This window comes from Diabrotica virgifera, chromosome 8, assembly GCF_917563875.1.
Source record: "Diabrotica virgifera virgifera chromosome 8, PGI_DIABVI_V3a".
Classification (NCBI taxonomy): Eukaryota; Metazoa; Arthropoda; class Insecta; order Coleoptera; family Chrysomelidae; genus Diabrotica; species Diabrotica virgifera.
The window spans coordinates 142,434,304-142,454,617 of NC_065450.1; the positions used below are offsets into that span (position 1 = coordinate 142,434,304).

General features: G+C 34.3%; 1 protein-coding gene across 1 annotated transcript; it reads right to left on the reverse strand.

The window, feature by feature from the left end:
• Positions 1–4,879: 4,879 nt before the first annotated feature.
• LOC126889819 (uncharacterized) lies at positions 4,880–7,265 on the reverse strand. The gene is made up of 2 exons (XM_050658493.1): positions 7,131–7,265; positions 4,880–6,543 (listed from the first exon to the last, which is right to left on the reverse strand). Exon 2 carries the CDS (start codon positions 6,541–6,543, stop codon positions 5,212–5,214), a length of 1,332 nt encoding a protein of 443 aa, XP_050514450.1. The 5' UTR covers positions 7,131–7,265; the 3' UTR covers positions 4,880–5,211.
• Positions 7,266–20,314: the final 13,049 nt, after the last annotated feature.

Below are 20,314 nucleotides of genomic sequence, written 5' to 3' on the forward strand. Positions count from 1 at the left end.
TTTCGCCGTTAGGAACTCGACATTATCCACATCTTCGACCATCCTTAAACTTCCCTCTCGGCAGTGTCCATCAAGCATGGTCATCAGAATTTTCTCACTATTACCGGGTATGGTTACGTCGCATGTAGTAAGTAAGCGGATGACATCTTCTTTGTCGTCGTGAAAGGGCAACTCTTCACCATTGATCTTGAGAACTCCATTTTGAACATCCAATATTGCCCCCACTTTCCTTAGTACGTCCATCCCCAATATGAATTCGTCGGAGATCTCGGCAATTAATACTTGATGTTCAACTGTGGTCTGGCCAATGGATACTGACATATTAGCCTCGCCATATGTATTAATTAGCTCACCAGTCGCTGTTCTAAGCTTTACTGTTGCAGGTGATAATTTATTATGGTCTCGTACTACATCTGGACGTGCGATAGTTCTCGTTGCACCTGTATCCACCAAAAATGATCTACATCTATTACTGATACGACCTTCGATGTATAAGTTGTGGATTCCACCGGAGGACTTGAGGTTGACAGTTACTATGGGGGCTCTAGTTCTCGAGGTCGGCAGTTGCCCCTTGGTGTCGACCCGCTCTAGTTTTCCGACGGCTGTACGATCTTCTTACAATTACGACGAATGTGGCCTACGTCTCCACAATTCCAACATCTAGGCTCGCGTCTCTTTGGCATCTGATTACTTAATACTCTCCGTATCATTTCCTCCAGACGTTCATCGTTGTGTTCGTCACTTTCTTCAATGGTTCTTACTCTATGGCCTCGTGAAGTTTGACTAGCCGTTTCGTGTTCCAATGCAATAGCAAGTGCTTCATCTAAAACTTTCGGCCTTGCTAGTCGTAAAGCTTTCTGTAGTTCATTATCTTTCAGCCCATTGACGAAGGTATCTACTGCAATTTCTTCTAAAACGCTGTCTGGCACCTCTGGATAAGCCAACCGCACCACACGAGCCACATCTGCTTCAAATTCTTGCAGATTCTCACTTGCTCGTTGACTTCTACTTCGCAGTTGTGCTTTGTATACTTGTTGTAGATGGGCATCTCCATAGCGTTTTTCTAGACGAGTGAACAAGGTCTGGTAACAATTTTCTTGACCCTTAGGAATTGATCTTAATATATCTGCAGCATCACCTCGCAAAGCAGCAGTCAAGGAAACAGCCTTTTCCTGTTCGGTCCAATGATTGGCGGTCGCAATAGCTTCAAATTGTCTAAGATATATGGACCAAGAGGACTTTCCATCGAATGGTGGTAATTTGAATCTCATATTATGCGACGTTTCGTCTCTCGGTAGTTCATCTTTCACTACAGGATCTAACGCTGCTGCATTAACTGATGGTTGTACTTTTGTATCGGTTATCATGCTCTCTAGTTGTTTGATCTTTTCTTCTACGGTCTCTACACTTTTCTGCATCTTATCGAATGTTCTAGAAACTTCTTCAAATTTCTCGTCATTCTGTCTACAAACGTCTTTAATTACTTGAGAAACACTTTCAAATTTCTCGTCGCTTTTTCTAGAAGTTTCATCGATCTTTTGAGAAACACTTTCAAATTTCTCGTTGTTCTGTCTACTAACTTCCTCAAGTTTCTCGTTGTTCTGTCTACTAACTTCCTCAAGTTTCTCGTTGTTCTGTCTACTAACTTCTTCAAGTTTTTCGTTGTTCTTTCTAGAAGTTTCATCGATCTTTTGAGAAATGGTTTCGAATTTCTCATTATTTATCTTAGAAGTATCATCGATCGTTTCAGAAACAGTTTTTAATTTCGATAAGATTGCTTGTTCTGCTGACTGGAAGTGGAACGTTTTTGGGTCTTCTCCGTTCTTCGTGAGGACATCCTCGAGTCGTGCTTGTAGGACTATCTTGAGCCCACTGCTGTCCAGATCCCGTTCCTCTAGCTGTTCACGGAGCTGTTTTACTGTAAGTTCTTGTAGCAACATCTTTGGTCGGCACACACGTACTTTCCAAAATGTCTTTTAAAAGTCTTTCCGAATACCGAACAATCAACGCACTTTAACTATTCCCGACGAATAAAGTCCAAAAGTCTTTTAAAGTCTTTCCGAATACCGAACAATTAACGCACTCCGGTTATTCCTGACGAATAAAGTTCAAAAGTCTTTTAAAGTCTCTCTGTAATTCACTTATTTATATCGCACTAAGTTTACCGAACACCGACACCAACTGTAGCGTGATTAGTGTAATTACTTCTAATTACAATAAAACTAGCGGTTCGTAATTTATATACGACTTTATTTATATAAGTTACAGACGAATTTATCTTATACACTAAACTCTATTCACTACTACATTGTTTGATTTGCTTGTCTTGATAATGTTAAGAAGAAATGCGTACAATGAGCTTCCCCGTTTAGGATTTTGTCCTCTTCAGGGTTTGAGGTGAATGTATTGTGTTGGCAGTAAAAGCAAACAGTCCGAAAATCACACTGGGGTGAGCGCCGTGTCCTGGTGTTCTTGGATCCTGGGTTATGCCGGACGGTGGTGTCCAGAAGGCTAAGAAGTCAACAGAGAAGAAAGTTTGATGGATTGTTGTTGGTTCCATAGACATTTACGTGTACTGTCCGTGCTTTGCTCTCGACCAATCTCCCTAGAAACCATTGTACAACGACAGGCGAACCTGCGTCCCTCGTCGGCGGTCAGGAGGTGGCTTTGAGTGCAGCGTGGACAGTGAGCGTTCGAGTGGAGAAAATAGTTGCGGCTATTTTCTTGGGACGAACAGGTATAATTGTACAATGAAGTTGGGAAACCGCAAAAAACCAACTTCTCCCTGTTCGGGGTAGGGAAGAGGAAGTGTTAGAGGTGGGTACGGTAGGCTAACGGGGTAGCCTCAAGGATGTTTTCGTACTCCACCGGGAGTTCGTCAATGCATGTTTGCATTAGAGCGGACGGTACATGAATCTTTTTGCGTTTGGGCTTTCGGTGGAGTACGTGGCCGGAAGATGAACAGGAACATTTGAGAGATTCTTGTGTGTCGGAAGGGGGGCCGTTGATTACTTTGATTGTGAAGTTCCTGTTCAGAGAGTTTATTCTCTCGGTGATTTTGGGGGTGTTCGAGATGTTATGGATTTCGTTTGAGGGATATCGCCAGTGCTCATAGTTACATCTACGCAAGACTCTACGCTCTGTCCTCAACAACCTCTCTTGTTTTTGTCTTGAGCAAAGAGAGTAGATACAAGATTTGTACTCCATGACGGGTCGGATAAAGGTCTTGTAAGTGTGAATGAGAGTCGTCTTGTGTGTCTTGCCAATTTTTCCCGAGAGAGCGTTGAGAAGTCTGGCCCTGTTCCTTACCCTATCTAAAGTTGCCTTTAGATCTGCGTCCCAGTTGAGAGTCCTGGTAAACAGTACTCCCAAATAGTTCACAGTTGAGCTAACAACAAGCCTTTCTCCCAACAGACTCAGAGGATATTGGTCGTCTTCATTGCGAATGATTCTATTTGACACAGAAGGGGCGCGAAACACAATTGTTGTTGTTTTGTTCGCGTTCAGCGTGACTCTCAACTTACAACACCATTCGCCGACGCCGTCCAACAGAGCCTGGGCTCTTCTGAAGAGGAGTCTTGGGTTGTATCGAGAGGTAGTTGAGAGCAGGGTCGTGTCGTCTGCATAGAGAAACAGCCGAGTGCCTGGGATATTTTGGTTAGTGATGTCGCTGTTGTAGATGATGTACAACAGCGGCGCTAGGACTGAACCCTGGGGAACTCCAGCTTGAGGAGTGAAGGGGGTGGACTTTTGATCGCCTATTTTAACTCTGACAGTACGGTTGTGGAGGTAAGAGTGTACAAAAAAAATTCTATTCACAAAAATTATTGTGAAACTCTATTCTCATTGTGAAACTCTATATTGTGAAACTCTATATTATCAATTGTGAAACTCTATTCACAAAAATTATGCCTTATATATCCTAGTCGTTATTCTCGATCATTCCGGGCTAAGCCAGCTCTCCGACTATCGTGTGACCTTCCAACAACCGCGCATCGGTTCCACGTATAGCGTGCTTCGATCTAGACTTTTCTCGGCTTACGCCTTGCGGCTGGTGACTCATTGTTTTGCTACAATATTTAAATTGATGTTATTAATTCATTATTATTAATCTATAATTTAAAATCGATATTACTAATAATATGCAATCTTTAAGATTCGATTAAAGCTGAAATAACTGCTAAACAACTTTTCCCAAAAATGGCATCTTTTCTATAATTTTTTCAGACTATGAGCGTTGACTGATAAATATACAAGTATACTAGTCCAGGGTAATAAGGTTTTTCCCATGACACTCGAGCATCCAGGGTACTGACTGAAGCGTTTTTTCGACAGGTAATACCTATAAGAGCAAATTGTAACTATTTCCTGCGTAGGATCTGGTGGCCATTTTTATTTATAAACAATTAAGTGTCAAAAAATGGCATTTTCCCTTTTTTTTTCAAATCAATGGAAAACAGTGAAACGTATGGTTTTTTTAGCACAAATATCTTTGAGATTATGAAAAAAGCTTTAAAATGACGTATTACAAAGTTTGATATAGGGTAAGGTGGGGTAATGGCGTACACTTAAAGATAATTAGAATTTATTTTATTATTAGACGACATTAACATTTGAAACCTAAGCAAAAATGAAGAACACATGTTAGTCTACAAATTTTGATTAAAAAAACTTTTTAAAATTACAATACAAAATTAAAAATATACATATAAAAAAAGTTGTCACTGTCCGGCATTACCCTCTATGTTGGGGTAATGACGGACACCTTTTACAAACAAAAGTCGCAAATAAATTTTTTGTCTTTTGGAGAGTTAGAACATGCCTTGTGTGCCCAATGACCACAATACACACATCTTAGCCAAAGTTCACTGTTCTTGCCAAATTCTCCACACAAAATGCAAATGTCTTCGGTAATGTTCTTGTCCCTAACATCGTCATCATCCTCTATCTCACTTTCTCCTTCTTCACATATTTTATAGTTTAAGGCAATTTTTGTTCGCTTTGATTTTTGTCTTAATGTAGACCCCTCCTGTGTCATAAATACATTTCTTTTAGCCTTATCTGATTTGATTGTTGTCTTTTTATTTTTCTTCTCTTCTTTTTTTTCTAGCTCTTCTTTTAGCGGTGTTGACGTAAATACAATAGAGTGTTGCTTGTTTGCCTTATTTTGTCTCTTTACAACATTTTCGTGAGAACAAGATGGTAGAGGAATTATCTCGGCAAAGGAAACATTTTTAATTCTGTCTCATTCACACTACTATTTTTTTCAGGGGTAGTCTCATTTGTTTTGAGTAGTTTTTCTGCTTGGGTAGGTTCTTGAAGTGCATCAGAAACAGTGGATTGAAAGGCTTCTGCAGGAGCAAAATCTTCATCTGTGAATACGTCAGGGTTGTAGGGGAAAATACCTGTCTCTTTAAATCCCTTGATAGCCTTTTCCGGGGTTGCCACTCTACTAAATGCTAAATTAAATAATTCAGCAATCTCACTAGGCGTGATTTTCTCCCCTGGATGGCTGGTCAAATATTTGGAACATTCAGAGTTGAATGCGGTCTTTAGAGGAAAGTAAAAGCTCACATCGAGTGGCTGAAGGCGATGTGATGAATGTGGAGGGATTGTCAGAACAGCAATACCGTTATCTCTACAAAAATTATATGCTTGTAACGTGCAGTGAGTGCTATGATTGTCCATGATTAAAAGAACTGGATCTTCTTTGGATGCTTTTACAAATGCTTGAAAATGTTGTAACCAAGTAAGAAATATGTCCTCTGTAATCCACCCATTTTTTGAGCATGTGTAAAGGGCACCTGGGGGACCGTTTCGTTGAAGATGGGACGCCATTCTTTGGCGTGCAAATATAAACATGGGAGGTATATAGGTTCCTGTAGCGTTGACGGCACACATCGCTGTGGTTGTTTTCCCCCTTTCCCAGCTTGTAACAAATCCAACACGCTTCTGACCTTTTTCTGCATATATTTTTGGTGGGCGTTGTACAGTAGTGACCCCAGTTTCATCGCAATTATAAATTTTATTGGGTGAAAATGCATATTTTTCCATAAGTCTGGATAAATTGTTAAAAAAAATAGTAACTTCATTGCGACTAAAAGCTGTAATTCTGTTAATGCTGGTTGCTTCTGGTTTCCTTAACGTAATATTGTGACGAGATATGAAGCCCCTTTCCCAGTCTTTACCAGCCATTTTTCTTTCTTGATTAAAGGGGACTCGGATGTTGTTTGATTGTGCAAATCCAAAAGCACATCTTCGTACTTCCTGGGGAGTTATTCCATAAAAAACTTTTGCCAGCTTCTTAATTTGAACAGCAAGTGCATTTTCGGCTTCAACTGAAAAAACTGGCTTTCGGCCCAAGGAAGGTCCAGAAGGGGCAGTGCCATTTTTAAGTCGTTCGTGTAACGTAGATTTTGGAATTGAAAATTTTATTGCAGCTTTTCTTAACGACATACCATTCTGTATAGCACGGAGTGCTCCTTGCAACTCCTTCTCTCTCCACGAAGCTTTTTCGGTGACTCTTTTATAATTCCGCGGCATCTGTAAATTAAAATAACAGTGTTTACTGGTTTGTATCCAATAATAAATATTATGATGGAATCGCAGAAACTGGATATAAATACTGTAGGTATGTTTGTTGAGTTATTTTTATTGCCAATGTTTTGATCACGAATGGGATCTTCTTCAGGTCTACAAAAAATTAATATGTAAATGTCACATACATGTCATAAACTATATTAGATTTTGTTTTAATTGTAATGGGAAACAAAAACTACAAAAATTTATAAAAAATGTTGACAAATAATTATAAATGTAGGTAATTATGAATTATTACCTATTAACTATATTTATATCCACTTTCCAATATTCCATCATAATAAAACAACAGCAGGTATTTGCATGTACCTATCTCCCAATACAATAAATAGTTCAAACCGGAGCTGGGGTAATGCCGGACACAGTGTCCGGCATTACCCCTAAACGACATATTTATGCATATGTTCGGTAGTAATTATTAGAGGAAGTAATGAATAAAACTACTTAAAGATACGTAAAATACACTGCGTAAGCTATGACTTTGCACGTAATCTCATCAATTTCTTATAATAGAAATGGTCAATACTCACCTTTAAAATCAGTTAATTCATATAATCACACACTAAATTTTGTAATTTTTGTGATAACTCTCTTTGCAAGCACGTGGCAGCGACTAAACTGAGAACTGAGATTCAGATGTCTAACGGTCAGCCTGTGATGAGCGCAAAATTCAATAATATGCCGATACGTGCACAAACAACGCAGTCCGGTATTACCCCGCTGTCCGGTATTACCCCACCTTACCCTACTCATTTGTTGTTAATATAATTGCGAAAAACGGTCGGAATTGCAAAAAAAATTAATTTCGCAATATATATTGTAAAAATTAGTGTACAGCTTTGAAATTTTTGTCATATAAGGGTTCTTTGGTGCTTAATATGTGATAAAATTTCAAAGCGATTCATTCCATTGTTTAAATTTTATTCAATATTTGTTTATCCTAGAGAGCATTTCTTTTGCAATAACATAAGTCAGAAAAACATGACGTTAGAACCATTCCACATGTGTCAAATGAAAGAGCATGAGCTATATTTTCAACTTGATTTAAAAAAAAGCGAATAAAAAATGCATTTATTAGTAATAAGTAATTATGCAAAAGTTTCGTAAATCTTTCCTTATAAACTTTTTATTTTGTTATACAAGAAATTATATATATTTATTACAATTTTTTATAAATTATGATATAAATAACATTACTTGGTAGTTGTGCACCTAAAACAGGGTAAAAAAGTTAATTTTTTTTGGAAAAAGTTATCCAAAAAGTTTATAAGGAAAGTTTTACGATACTTTTGCATAATTATTTATTACTAATAAATGCATTTTTATTCGCTTTTTGCAAACCAAGTTGAAAATATAGCTCATTCTCTTCCATTTGACACCTGTGGAATGGTTCTAACGTCATTTTTTTCTGACTTATGTTATTGCAAAAAAATGCTCTCTGAGATAAACAATTCGAATAAAATTTAAACAATTAAATGAATGGCTTTGAAATTTTTATCACATATTAAGCACTAAAGAACCCTCATTTGACAAAAATTTTAAACCTGTACACTAATTCTTACAACAGTTAATGCGAAAATATTTTTTTTTGCAATTTCGACTTTTTTCGCAATTATATTAACAATAAATGAGTATATCAAACTTTGTAATATGTCATTTTAAAGCTTTTTCCATAATCTCAAAGACATTTGTACTAAAAAAATCACAAGTTTCACTGTTTTCCATTGATTTGAAAAAAAAGGGAAAAATGCCTTTTTTTGACAGTTAATTGTTTATAAATAAAAATGGCCGCCAGATCCTACGCAGGAAATAGTTACAATTTGTTCCTATAGGTATTACTTGTCGAGAAAACGCATCAGTACCCTGGCTGCTGAAGTGTCACGAACAGGGTATATTTTTGTCTTACTACCCTGGCCTATACTGGCATTGTTTAACCCTGCTGTCGTGTTCGGGTCTATTTGACCCAAAAAATAATTCATTTCTTATTTTAAAAATTATTACGCGGCGTAACGATTTGGTGTTTCGTGACTTTATTACCTAATATGAGGTCTTTCAATTGCATATGAGATAAACAATCAACTTCCTGATTTTTTTGATAAAAATAAAATTGTTGCCTATGGTACGTTCGGGTCAATATGACCCGCGTATTTAAACCGTTAAAAATTACCTGTGTATGTGTGTTTAGTTGGCAGTATTCTATATTGGCAGTATCAGTGTATCTGTCAGCCGGATACGTCTATAAATAAAAACAGGTTTCTGTAAGCTACAACTTGTAAAATAAACTGTAGTATAGCTGGACGAGGTTGCAAACCAAATTACAAATATGACCAACATGGACGGACACCATTTCTTTGGAACCAACTGGAAAGGCATGAATAAAGTTGGTTTCCAAGCACACATGGTTTTTTATTTAGCTCGAGTTTATAAGTCCTATAGTGAATCAACTAAAAGTTAGTGGAATGAAGAAAAGGGTCATAGTACATTTCAATCAATAATGTTGCTTGATATGTTTACAAAAAGTCTGCAAGTAATACGTTTTGATAAAAAAAACTACTAGACAGGATAGGAGACATTTTGATAAACTTGCTACAATACGTAAAATTTAGGACACAGGTTGAAACTGTACCAACATTTTTTAACCCTGATGAAAATGTTACCGTCGATAAGCAACTAGTTGCCTTTAGGCAAGCCGCACACCAAAGAAACATGAAACGAAAAACATGAAACATGAAACGAAAAACATGATTCATGAAAAGAAAACACTGCTAAACAAATCTCAAAGTCCGCCTATCAATGAAACGAGTGTGATTCATGCTCATGACACATTTTTATTTTCGGAGAGTCTCATAAATAACCGGACGTATATTTATTTAGCAGTGGTTGTAAGAAACCCCAAATTATTTTAGATTACAATTCCAATAAGGGAGCAGTGGATACTCTAGATTAGCTTGCTGGCACGTATACATGTGAGAAGAGATAAATCGCTGGCCAATGATTGTTTTTTATAATCTGCTGGACATTTCTATCTACAACGTGTTCGAGTTATAAGCACCAATAAATATCCAATGGAATACCTGGCAAAACGACGAATTTTGAGGAATTGGGATAAAACTAGTGAAACCAGTCATCGTTTCCAGAAAAAATATACCAATAACTAAAGGCTCTCACGAACTGGTAAAAAGGACACGAGCAGAAACAAGTAGACATGTTGGAAATGCTAGTGAACTATGGACAATCTAGCTCCGCCTGCTAAACGAGCACACCCTAAAAACGATAAGAAGACTAATTATTATGTTGTATATATCATAAAAATATTTGTAAAATCCATTCTTTTTATTACTGTCCCAGTTGTAAACTGAATTAAATTTTTGTAGATATTTGTTACTAGGCTTTTTTTGAAAGAAAAAATTACCTTTTATTTTTGTTAATAAGGTTTAATTTACATTAACAATATAATTTTTGTTTAACTAACCATAATTTCTTGTTAATAAAGTTTTATTTATCACCATTAGCTTATTTTATTTCGATTAAGGAGCGTAAACCATAGTTGGGTCATATTGACCCGAACAGTACATTTTTGTAGTTGACTCGAACGGGACAGCAGGGTTAAGAAAGGAGTCTAGTTATAAAATGATACTGGTATAATATATTTATCCATCAACGCATCAGAAGTTTATCGTATGCTATTCTTGTACATTATACCGTTGATTGAAATTGTACAAGAAATAACTAACACAATTATGGCAACACTGCGAGGGGCAAACGTTCATTCATGTGCCAAGCCAAATATTAAATAAATAAGGTTAGGTCCGAGGTCCAATTCATACTCGTACAACATGTCTAAATTAAATATATAATTACAAATAACACCACAGACTAAAAATTACGCAGCTAAAAAAGGTACAAACACTATAAATAATTATAAAATAAGTAGTAATCAATTATTTTTATATATAAAATATAAACGTCAAAACAAAACAAAATGCGCTTGCGTCAACCACAATTCCGATAATCGAAATCTCATTTCGACAGGGTAAATGCTGTCGAAGTGATTTCTATTCACTATTACGATTGTAGAGTTCCGAAGTAGTTATGGAATACGGATTTGGACTATTTCTATTCGACTTGGCCACTTCTATTCGATTTTACTGACTTCTATCATCGAAATGAGTTACAGAATAGGCGTGAATAACTCAAAAACATTAATCTTTATTGATAACCAAATTATGTGTAATATATTACTAATATGTGTTTCTTATACTCGTACAATTTCGTGCTTCTAGGTTAAAAGGGGGCTGATCTAGACCATTTTAAATTTTGAGTGGTTCATTTTTGAACACATGACCCTATACATACACATAATATAAATATTACTTACAAAATTTATTTCGACGAGGTGATTACGGTCGCAAATGCAATACTTTTTCCTCATCCAAAAAGTGCACACGGTCCCTAGAGAAGTTTTTACTTCAAAAATTTCCTCATCCAAAAAGTGCACAACGTCCCTAAAGAAGTTTTCACTTCAAAAATTTATTTCGCCGAAGCGCTGACGGTCGCTAATTTAATACTTTTTCCCCATCCAAAAAGTGCACAACGTCCATAACGAAGTTTCCACTTCAAAAATTTATTTCGCCGAAGTGATGACATTCGCTAATTTAATGTTTTTTCTCCATCCAAAAAGTCCACAACGTCCCTAAAGAAGTTTTCACTTCAAAAATTTATTTCTCTGAAGCGATGACGGTCGCTAATTCAATACTATTCCCCATCCAAAAAGTGCACAACGTCCCTAAAGAAGTAATCACTTCAAAAATTAATTTCGGCGAAGCGATGACGGTCGCAAATTTAATACTTTTTCCCCATACAAAAAATGCACAACGTCCCTAAAGAAGTTTCCACTTTAAAAATGTATTTCGTCGAAGCCATGACGGTCGCTAATTAAATACTTTTTTCCCATTCAAAAAGTGCACAACGTCCCTAAAGAAGTTGTCACTTCAAAAATTTATTTAGCCGAAGCGATGGTAGTCGCTATTTTAATACTTTTTTCCCATCCAAAAAGTACACAACGTCCCTAAAGAAGTTTTTACTTCAAAACTTCCTGATACAAGAATAAAAAACCGATAAATTCCGTAAAAACGAGTGGCGCACACAATATTCCAGCTACAAAAGAGCTGATATTAATATTAGCAAAAATATATTTTCATTTTGATGGAAAATCAAATTCTAGATTTATTTTGAAAGACTTTTCATACTATTTGCTTACTTTGAAGTAAAACGCGCCACAAAAGAGCTTCAAAATGCAAACTGTATCAAAGTTACTCTTTTGTGGTGCGTTTTACTTCAAATTTGGCAAATATTATGAAAAAATCTTTCAAAATAAAACTAGAATTTTATTTTCCATCAAAATGAAAAAACATTTTCACGCCACGTAATAATCATAAATCAGCTCTTTTGTAGCTGGAATATTGTATGCGCTACTCATTTTTACGGCGTTTAGCGGTTTTTTAGTCTTGTATACAATTTACACCTAAACATGTCACATAATTTTTAATTTTATGACCTTTCAACTTTCAAACACCATGAAATGTTTAACTCATCAGAATTATATCTTCTAAAATGAATGGAGTTGTATACTTAATGTTTAATGGGAACTAAAATTAAACATAATGGTTTACGCAAATTCAAACAACTTGAAATTCACTAATGAAATTAGATGTGTTAGTGTTTTGGAATACACAAAAGCTTGCCAAAGGATTAAAGGGAGTTTGGTGTGCACAGTAGCGCACTAGATGCTCTTAACTTAATAGATAATATAATATTATTTTGGTATTAATTTGGTATTTCTTAGTGCGACACAAACGAAGTCTTCATTATTTCAAAGCCAAAATAAATTAGTAGTTTTTGTATGTAACATAATTAAACTACTTGACAATTATAAACTTCAAGTTTTGCTTTTTTTTTCTTATGTTACAGAATAGGTATAATACAAGACAACAGCTTTCCATTTCATTATAAGTACGCAAAAGAATATTAATTATAAAAAGTTTTAAAGTTACCCATTATAGGCCAGCGTCCTATTTATAGGACACTAAAATTTTTACATTTTTTTACCATTAAAATTTGTTGAAGTTTTAATAAGGAAAGTTTACCGTGCATATTTTATGATGTAGTAAACTGAATAATAAATTTTGTTTCATTAAATTATAAACACCCATTCAATAAAAAAGTTATAAACATTGGACGAATTTTTTGACCTCGTCTAGTTTTACATATTTAATAATAACAAGCTGAAAATGCGAGCAGTATTATTGCGAAAACTTTGTTTATTTACGTATTTAAATTTATAATATGGAAAATTCCACACCTGTAATTTTGAACCAATCAAAATACGTTATTTTGACAGATCACCATGGCAACGGAGGTATTTTATCGGAAATTTTTTGCTCGTGGGGTACCCAACAGCGAATTATAGTGGAAATTTTTTGACGTTTACAATAACAGAACATTTTTGACAGACTGGTTTTTATTTGTTTATATAATTTAGTTTTGATTCATTTTCTATCACTTGTAGTTACTCAAAACTTATGTAAAATTGAAGAATATACTATTTTCTATCTTGAAATGGTATTCCCATGCAACTACAATGAGTAGAAATTACGAATTTGAAAGCCTAAATAATTGCTGACAAAGCTATGGCGCGCTATTAATCTGTTCATGCAGCTTTGGATTTTCAAATGCAAATATGGTGTGGAATTTTCACTAGTATTACCACTAGAGGTCAAATTATTTCCGGAAATTTTTTTGAGATCATGAATATTTTGAAAATTTCCCGAGTCGCAGACGAGGGAAATTTTCTAAAAATATTCATGATCAAAAAAAAATTTCCGGATATTAATTTGACTTCGCGTGGTATTCGGTAAGAAAATTCCACACCAAATTTGCATTTGAAAATCCAAAGCTGCATGAACAGATTAATAGCGCGCCATAGCTTTGTCAGCAATTATTTAGGCTTTCAAATTCGTAATTTCTACTCATTGTAGTTGCATGGGAATACCATTTCAAGATAGAAAATAGTATAATCTTCAATTTTACATAAGTTTTGAGTAACTACAAGTGATAGAAAATGAATCAAAACTAAATTATGTAAACAAATAAAAACCAGTCTGTCAAAAATGTTCTGTTATTGTAAACGTCAAAAAATTTCCACTATAATTCGCTGTTGGGTACCCCACGAGCAAAAAATTTCCGATAAAATACCTCCGTTGCCATGGTGATCTGTCAAAATAACGTATTTTGATTGGTTCAAAATTACAGGTGTGGAATTTTCTTACCGAATACCACGCGAAGTCAAATTAATATCCGGAAATTTTTTTTTGATCATGAATATTTTTAGAAAATTTCCCTCGTCTGCGACTCGGGAAATTTTCAAAATATTCATGATCTCAAAAAAATTTCCGGAAATAATTTGACCTCTAGTGGTATTACTAGTGAAAATTTATATTACGAAAAGTTGTTCAGTATTAAAAGCTGTGTTTTAATATGCAATTATATCCTTCTAATTTAAATATTGTGAACTATAAAGGTACTTTACTCTCAAGCGCAATTTATATTTTTTGACATACCTCGAATAAAATTGATAAAATTTGATATATTATGATTGAATGATTGCATCTTGATTTTAGACCATTCAGATCTTTTTATGAAGAATAACTTTTCTTCGTAAAATTAATAATAAAAGAGTTATAAATGAAAATGATGTTGGTATCCGTAATTTGAGAAAAAATTTCAATTTTTTTCATTAGAAGGATATACAAGTAATTGCATACAGAGTGAGTTTTATGTATGGAAACACTCAATGTTCTCGAAAACGGCTTAAACGATTTTTATAGGTTTTGGTAGGTAGGGGTTTCATAATGCGTTAGATATTATAGTGCTAATTACATTGTTGTCAGATCTTCTATTTTTGTGCAAATCTAATGAACTTTCTTATTTCAAATGGAACACCCTATATATTTTTTGCGTTTTGAAGTCCTTAAGAAATACTAATTATTTTTAATGTTAAATTCCCTATACCTAAATGCCATAATTTTGGAGTTATTGCTACATTTATTTTAAATATATATTTTTTTTTTAATTTAAACAAATTATAAAGATCAATTTTCTCGGCCCAGGTGGATATTATTTTAGGTTCTTTGGATCATTGGGAACAAAAAGGTCTTAAGGTTGTAATTTTTCTCTAAAGTTAATCGTTTTCGAGTAATCAACAATTTAAAACTGAAAAAATCGAATAATGACGATTTTTAAGGTTCTAAAACACAAGTAAAAAATATAATTTTTTAAATTATAATACCTAAATTCAAGTCCGACTCTTCTTCTGATAGCTTGCCATAAGATTTTTTGTCTCTTTTTATTCTAAAACACTGATTTTTAATTTTTAATGAAGTGCATATGAGAGGACGGGCTACATTAACATTTAAAATAACAATGTTTTAAAATGAAACAATCTTAAATTACTTATCGGTATCTGATAAAATAAGGCTTGAGGTTGAATTTGGGTACTTCGCAGTTTCAAAAATAAATTTGTTTATTTGTGTTCTTGAACCTTGAAAATCGTCATTATTCGATTTTTTCAGTTTTAAATTGTTTATAACTCGGAAACGATTAATTTTAGAGAAAAATTATAAAAAAGCTTTTTTGTTCCCCATGATCCAAACATGACTGAAGAGCCTCAACATTTCGAAGCAAATGCAGAGCAAAAGTCAAAAATTACAGAAGGTAAGTGTCACTTTGTAGTTATTAGTAACTTGAGCCCAATATACACCCCTATACAAGTGGTTCACTATATTAAAGAGAAGCTAGGTATCAAGGAATATATAAGATGTTATGCCCTCCTTAAAGATGCCGACACAACAACTGGTTCTTCATTCAAAATAGGTATAAAATCTAGAACATCTATTGACCTATTATTTAATAAGGGCATTTGGCCACCTGGTGTAAACATTAAATGGTCTATCGAATCTTCATATTCCGAAGAAAATTCAAATAGCAGTTTATGCAACAACAAAGATGAAGTTCAGAGCACAAACATAAAAACAGACAAACAGGCCATCGAAATTTGCAAAACTAAGAATCCGTTCCATACCCATATTAATTTCATTAAGAAAGATACTTTAGAACCATCGACTAATCTGGATCCATTGACCCCACCAAGAGTTAGATTAACCAATAACTCTAATAGTCGATAGCTTTTAGCCAGATTAAGGGAACCGGATATCTTAAAGGCCATTAAACTTCATCTTGCTTATTTGCACGACCAACCTGCATCAGTATTTTATGATGGGTATACCAACACAAGTGTTAAATTGTTTCTGGCTTCCGAAGGACTTCCTACAAAGAGTGAAGATCTACGAAAAATTCTTCTAGATTTTAATGATGCTTATGGAATTGGTGCAGATGAGGTTGACGCTGATCTTGCTGCTTTTAGGTCTTTTCTAACTTCGGAAAGAATTATTCACCTGCAAAAATCAAGGGAATGCCACCGAAACTACTATTCCGCTGCCTCTCCAAGACGAATTTTTTAAACATCACGACGTGTTCTGAGGGACTAGAATCCTCAAATTATTTTAGTGATAACAACTTTAGCATGGTTCTGATTAATATTCGTTCTATAAGATATAAAACTGATGAATTATTTCTGTTTCTAGAGGAATTAGGGTTTCCACCGATAGTTGCGGTTACTGAGCACTGGCTTGAAGTCAACGAGCCTTTTTTTGTAGAAAAATATTCCACTATTGCTAGGTATGACCGTCCAAGTTCAGCTCATGGAGGCACCCTAATTCTTTCTACAAATAATGATTTTCCTCTGGTAACAAAATATGACTTTCTATTAAGTGAAGCATTCTTTGAGTTTTCCTTAGTTTACAGTAAGAACCTTAATCTTTATATTATTTGCATTTATAGATCACCTGACTCTTCCGTGGAACTATTTTTTCAGAACCTGCTTAATTTGTTAGATGACCTGCCACATAAAAGCAGAAAAATTTTATGCGGGGACTTCAACATTAATTATGCTGCTGCTTGTGCTACACAAATATCCCTGCTCAACATATTTGAATCATATGGTCTATCAATGCACATTGATTCTCCTACAAGGATTACAAAAACTTCATCTACCATAATTGATTATATTGTCTCAGATTTCTCACCCCTTGATGTCTGCGCTACAACTGTTAATGCGGGACTATCTGATCATGAAGCGGTTTATACGTAGTTTAACATCTTTAGCAAGTCCTCCTAGAAAACTCGACGTTTAGGCAGGATTTTTTCCGGTCGGAACTTTCGTAAATTCCAAAATTTATGCTTAACCTCTGAGTGGCACTTTCCTTCCTTGGACGTCGATCATAATTTCAGTGATTTTTTGAATAAGCTGGTCTGTATCTTCAATACAGCATTTCCTTTAATCACAATTAAGCAAAAACATCGCAAACCCTGGACTACCAAAGGTGTCCGCATATCAGCCAAAAACATGCGTTCACTATTGTATATCAAGAAATTTACTACCAACGTCTCTGTTATTGAATATATCACCAAGTACAGGGCAATCTATTTAAAACTTATAAAATCGGCTAAAAAATTATATTATCAAAATCGTCTCAGAAGCTCCAAAAGTGTTGCAAAAGAAACTTGGTCCATAATAAACGATCTTCGAAATAAAACTCACACAGCTCAAACATTTTCCCTTCCAGACCCAGAAAATCTAAATGAATACTTTGTTAATGTGAGTAAAAATATAACATCAACTATTGTGTCACAACAAGATCCCATTTCCTATCTCCCTAATTCAAGAAAGGTTTCGAATTCATTCTTTATAAGACCGATTGGTAAATCTGAACTGATCCAAACAATCAAGAGTATCAAAAGCAAATCTTCCTGTAGTACCTATGGACTATCCATAAAAATTTTCTCAAATCTCCCAGACAATGTGTTGAGAGTCCTCATCTCTCTAATAAATGATTCTTTTGAGAAAGGTAGATTTCCAGAGTGCCTAAAGACGGCCATCATTATTCCTCTTCATAAGGGTGGTGAAAAATCTATTGCCTGCAATTATAGACCTATTGCATTACTACCGGTACTCTCCAAAGTTATTGAAAGACTCACAAAAGCCCGACTTATGTCCTTTCTCGTTGATAACAAGATTTTATCACAAAATCAGTTCGGCTTTTTAAATAATAAATGTACCACCGATGCCATGTTTTCTGTACTACATGAGGTTTATCAAGCATTAAACAATAATCTCCACACTGCCACTGTTTTTTGTGATTATGCCAAAGCTTTTGATTGTGTAAATCACGACATTTGAACAAAAAAACTAGATTTCTATGGAATTCGAGGTATTTCTTTGAACTGGTTTCAATCTTACTTGGAAAATAGGAAACAACTGGTTAGAGCAAATGATACAGACTCTAGTCTCAGAAATGTTGTATGTGGTGTACCACAAGGTTCAGTATTGGGTCCTCTACTTTTCCTCATCTTTATTAATGACATCACTAGTTTAAAAATCGATGGAAAAGTTTTTCTTTTTGCTGACGATACCAGTATCACTTGGAGCAACTCAAATATCGCAACTCTTCATGCTACTTTAACTTCTGATCTACTCACAATAAAATCCTGGTCAGATTCTAATTTACTCTCTTTTAACGTAGATAAAACAGTCGCATTACCCTATAAAGGAACTCTTCAACCCTTACCTCTTCATAACAGCCAGATCAGTATCGTTGATTCTGTAAAGTTTCTTGGTATTTTTTTAGATAGCAACCTTAAATGGTCCCTTCATATCGATGTGTTAAGCAAGAAACTATCCTCAGCTTGCTTTGCAATAAGATCTGTCTCGAAGGAAATGGATTTAGCCTCTTCCAAAATAACATACTTTTCATTGTTCGAGTCCCATCTTCGATATGGTCTGCCTTTTGGGGTTTTGGTACAGCTGCCCAATCCGATGTTATTTTTAAATTGCAAAAAAGAGCAATCAGATATCTGTTTGGCCTCAGAAGAACAACACATTGCAGAAGCTACTTTAAAGATCACAGAATTCTAACATTACCTTCTTTATATATTTTAGAAACTGTTTGTTTAATTCGTAAACATCTACATGTCTTTCCAGAAAGACCTAGACATGACTATTCCACCAGAAATTCTACTTTTGACATCTATTTACCGATCCCGTCCAGTGAGTTAGTAAAGAAATCTATATTATATTCTGCAAAAAAACTATACAACCATCTCCCTCTACAACTTAAATCTGCAACATCTTTCCCCAAGTTCCGTAAAGTGACAAAAGCCTATTTATCTGAAAGACCATATTATTCAATAGCAGAGTTTCTTAACCAATAACTAAGAAATTACAGTATTCTTATGTATAAGTAGAATCTTAATCTATATTTGAGTGTCATATGCAGCAGCATAACTTATTAAATCACTTATTAAATTTATTTAGGTAGATTACGCAATTTGCAATTTTTTTTTTAAATTTTGCAATAGATTGTTACTGATTTTTATTTGACTTTATTATGTTTTATTTATATTTGAAGATTTGTATAATTTTAGTAAATTGTATTTGTTATTGTTTTTATTTATGATTCTTGTAAGCTTTGTCTATAAAGTTGTTAAATTTTTCATGACAATAAAGCATATTTCTATTCTATTCTATTCTAACAACCTAAAATAGTGTTTGCCCGGGTTAAAAAAAATGATTTTTATAATTTGTTTAAAATTTTTTAACTAAATGTAGCAATAACTACGAAATTATGGTATTTAGGTATAGGGAATATAACATGAAAAATTATCAGTATTTCTTAGGTACTTCAAAATACAAAAAATATACAGAGTATTCTATTTGAAATAAGAAAGTTCATTAGATTTCCAGAACAACGGAAAATATGACAATGTAATTAACACTATAATATCGGCCGCATTAGAAAACCCATACCTACCAAAATCTATAAAAATCGTGTAAGCCGTTTTTGAGATAATTGAGAGTTTCCATACATAAAACTCACTCTGTATATTAAAACATAGTTTTTAACTCCAAACAACTTTTTATAATAACAATTTTCAATATTGTGAAAAATAAAGATACTTTAATCTTGATCGAACTTCATATTTTTTGACATAGGTACCTACCTCGTATAAAGATAATACTTGATATCGGATGGTTGAATATTCGGTTTTAGATAATACAGAACTTTTTATGAAGAATAACATTTTTCGTAAAATTTAAAATTAAAAAGTTTCCCATAACTGTGTCCAGATTAAGTAGACACGCTGTATTCAGTGGCGTAGCGTAGTGGCGGGCCAAAATTTAACAATAAATAATAAAAATATTTTGTAAATATTTGAACCATTTATATTTTTATTGGCGAATGAAAGAGGCGATAGATTATACCAGTTCTGTCAAGAACATGACATGATAATCGCAAATACATGGTTCAAATTACACAAAAGAAGATTATATACATGGAAGGGACCAGGAGATAACTCACTTCATATAATTAGAAATCAGATAGATTATATTCTAGTAAACAATAGATTTAAGAATGGTGTCAAGAAATCAACGACATATCCGGGTGCAGATATCGGTTCAGACCATAATCCTCTAATAGCTGACATCCAAGTGAAGCTCAAAAAAGTTGAAGAAAGCCCCAAAACACCAAAATTACAT

Bases quoted from the DNA above. Each gene is read 5' to 3' on its own strand.
- LOC126889819 (XM_050658493.1), bottom strand. From the start codon at position 6,543: ATGCCGCGGAATTATAAAAGAGTCACCGAAAAAGCTTCGTGGAGAGAG.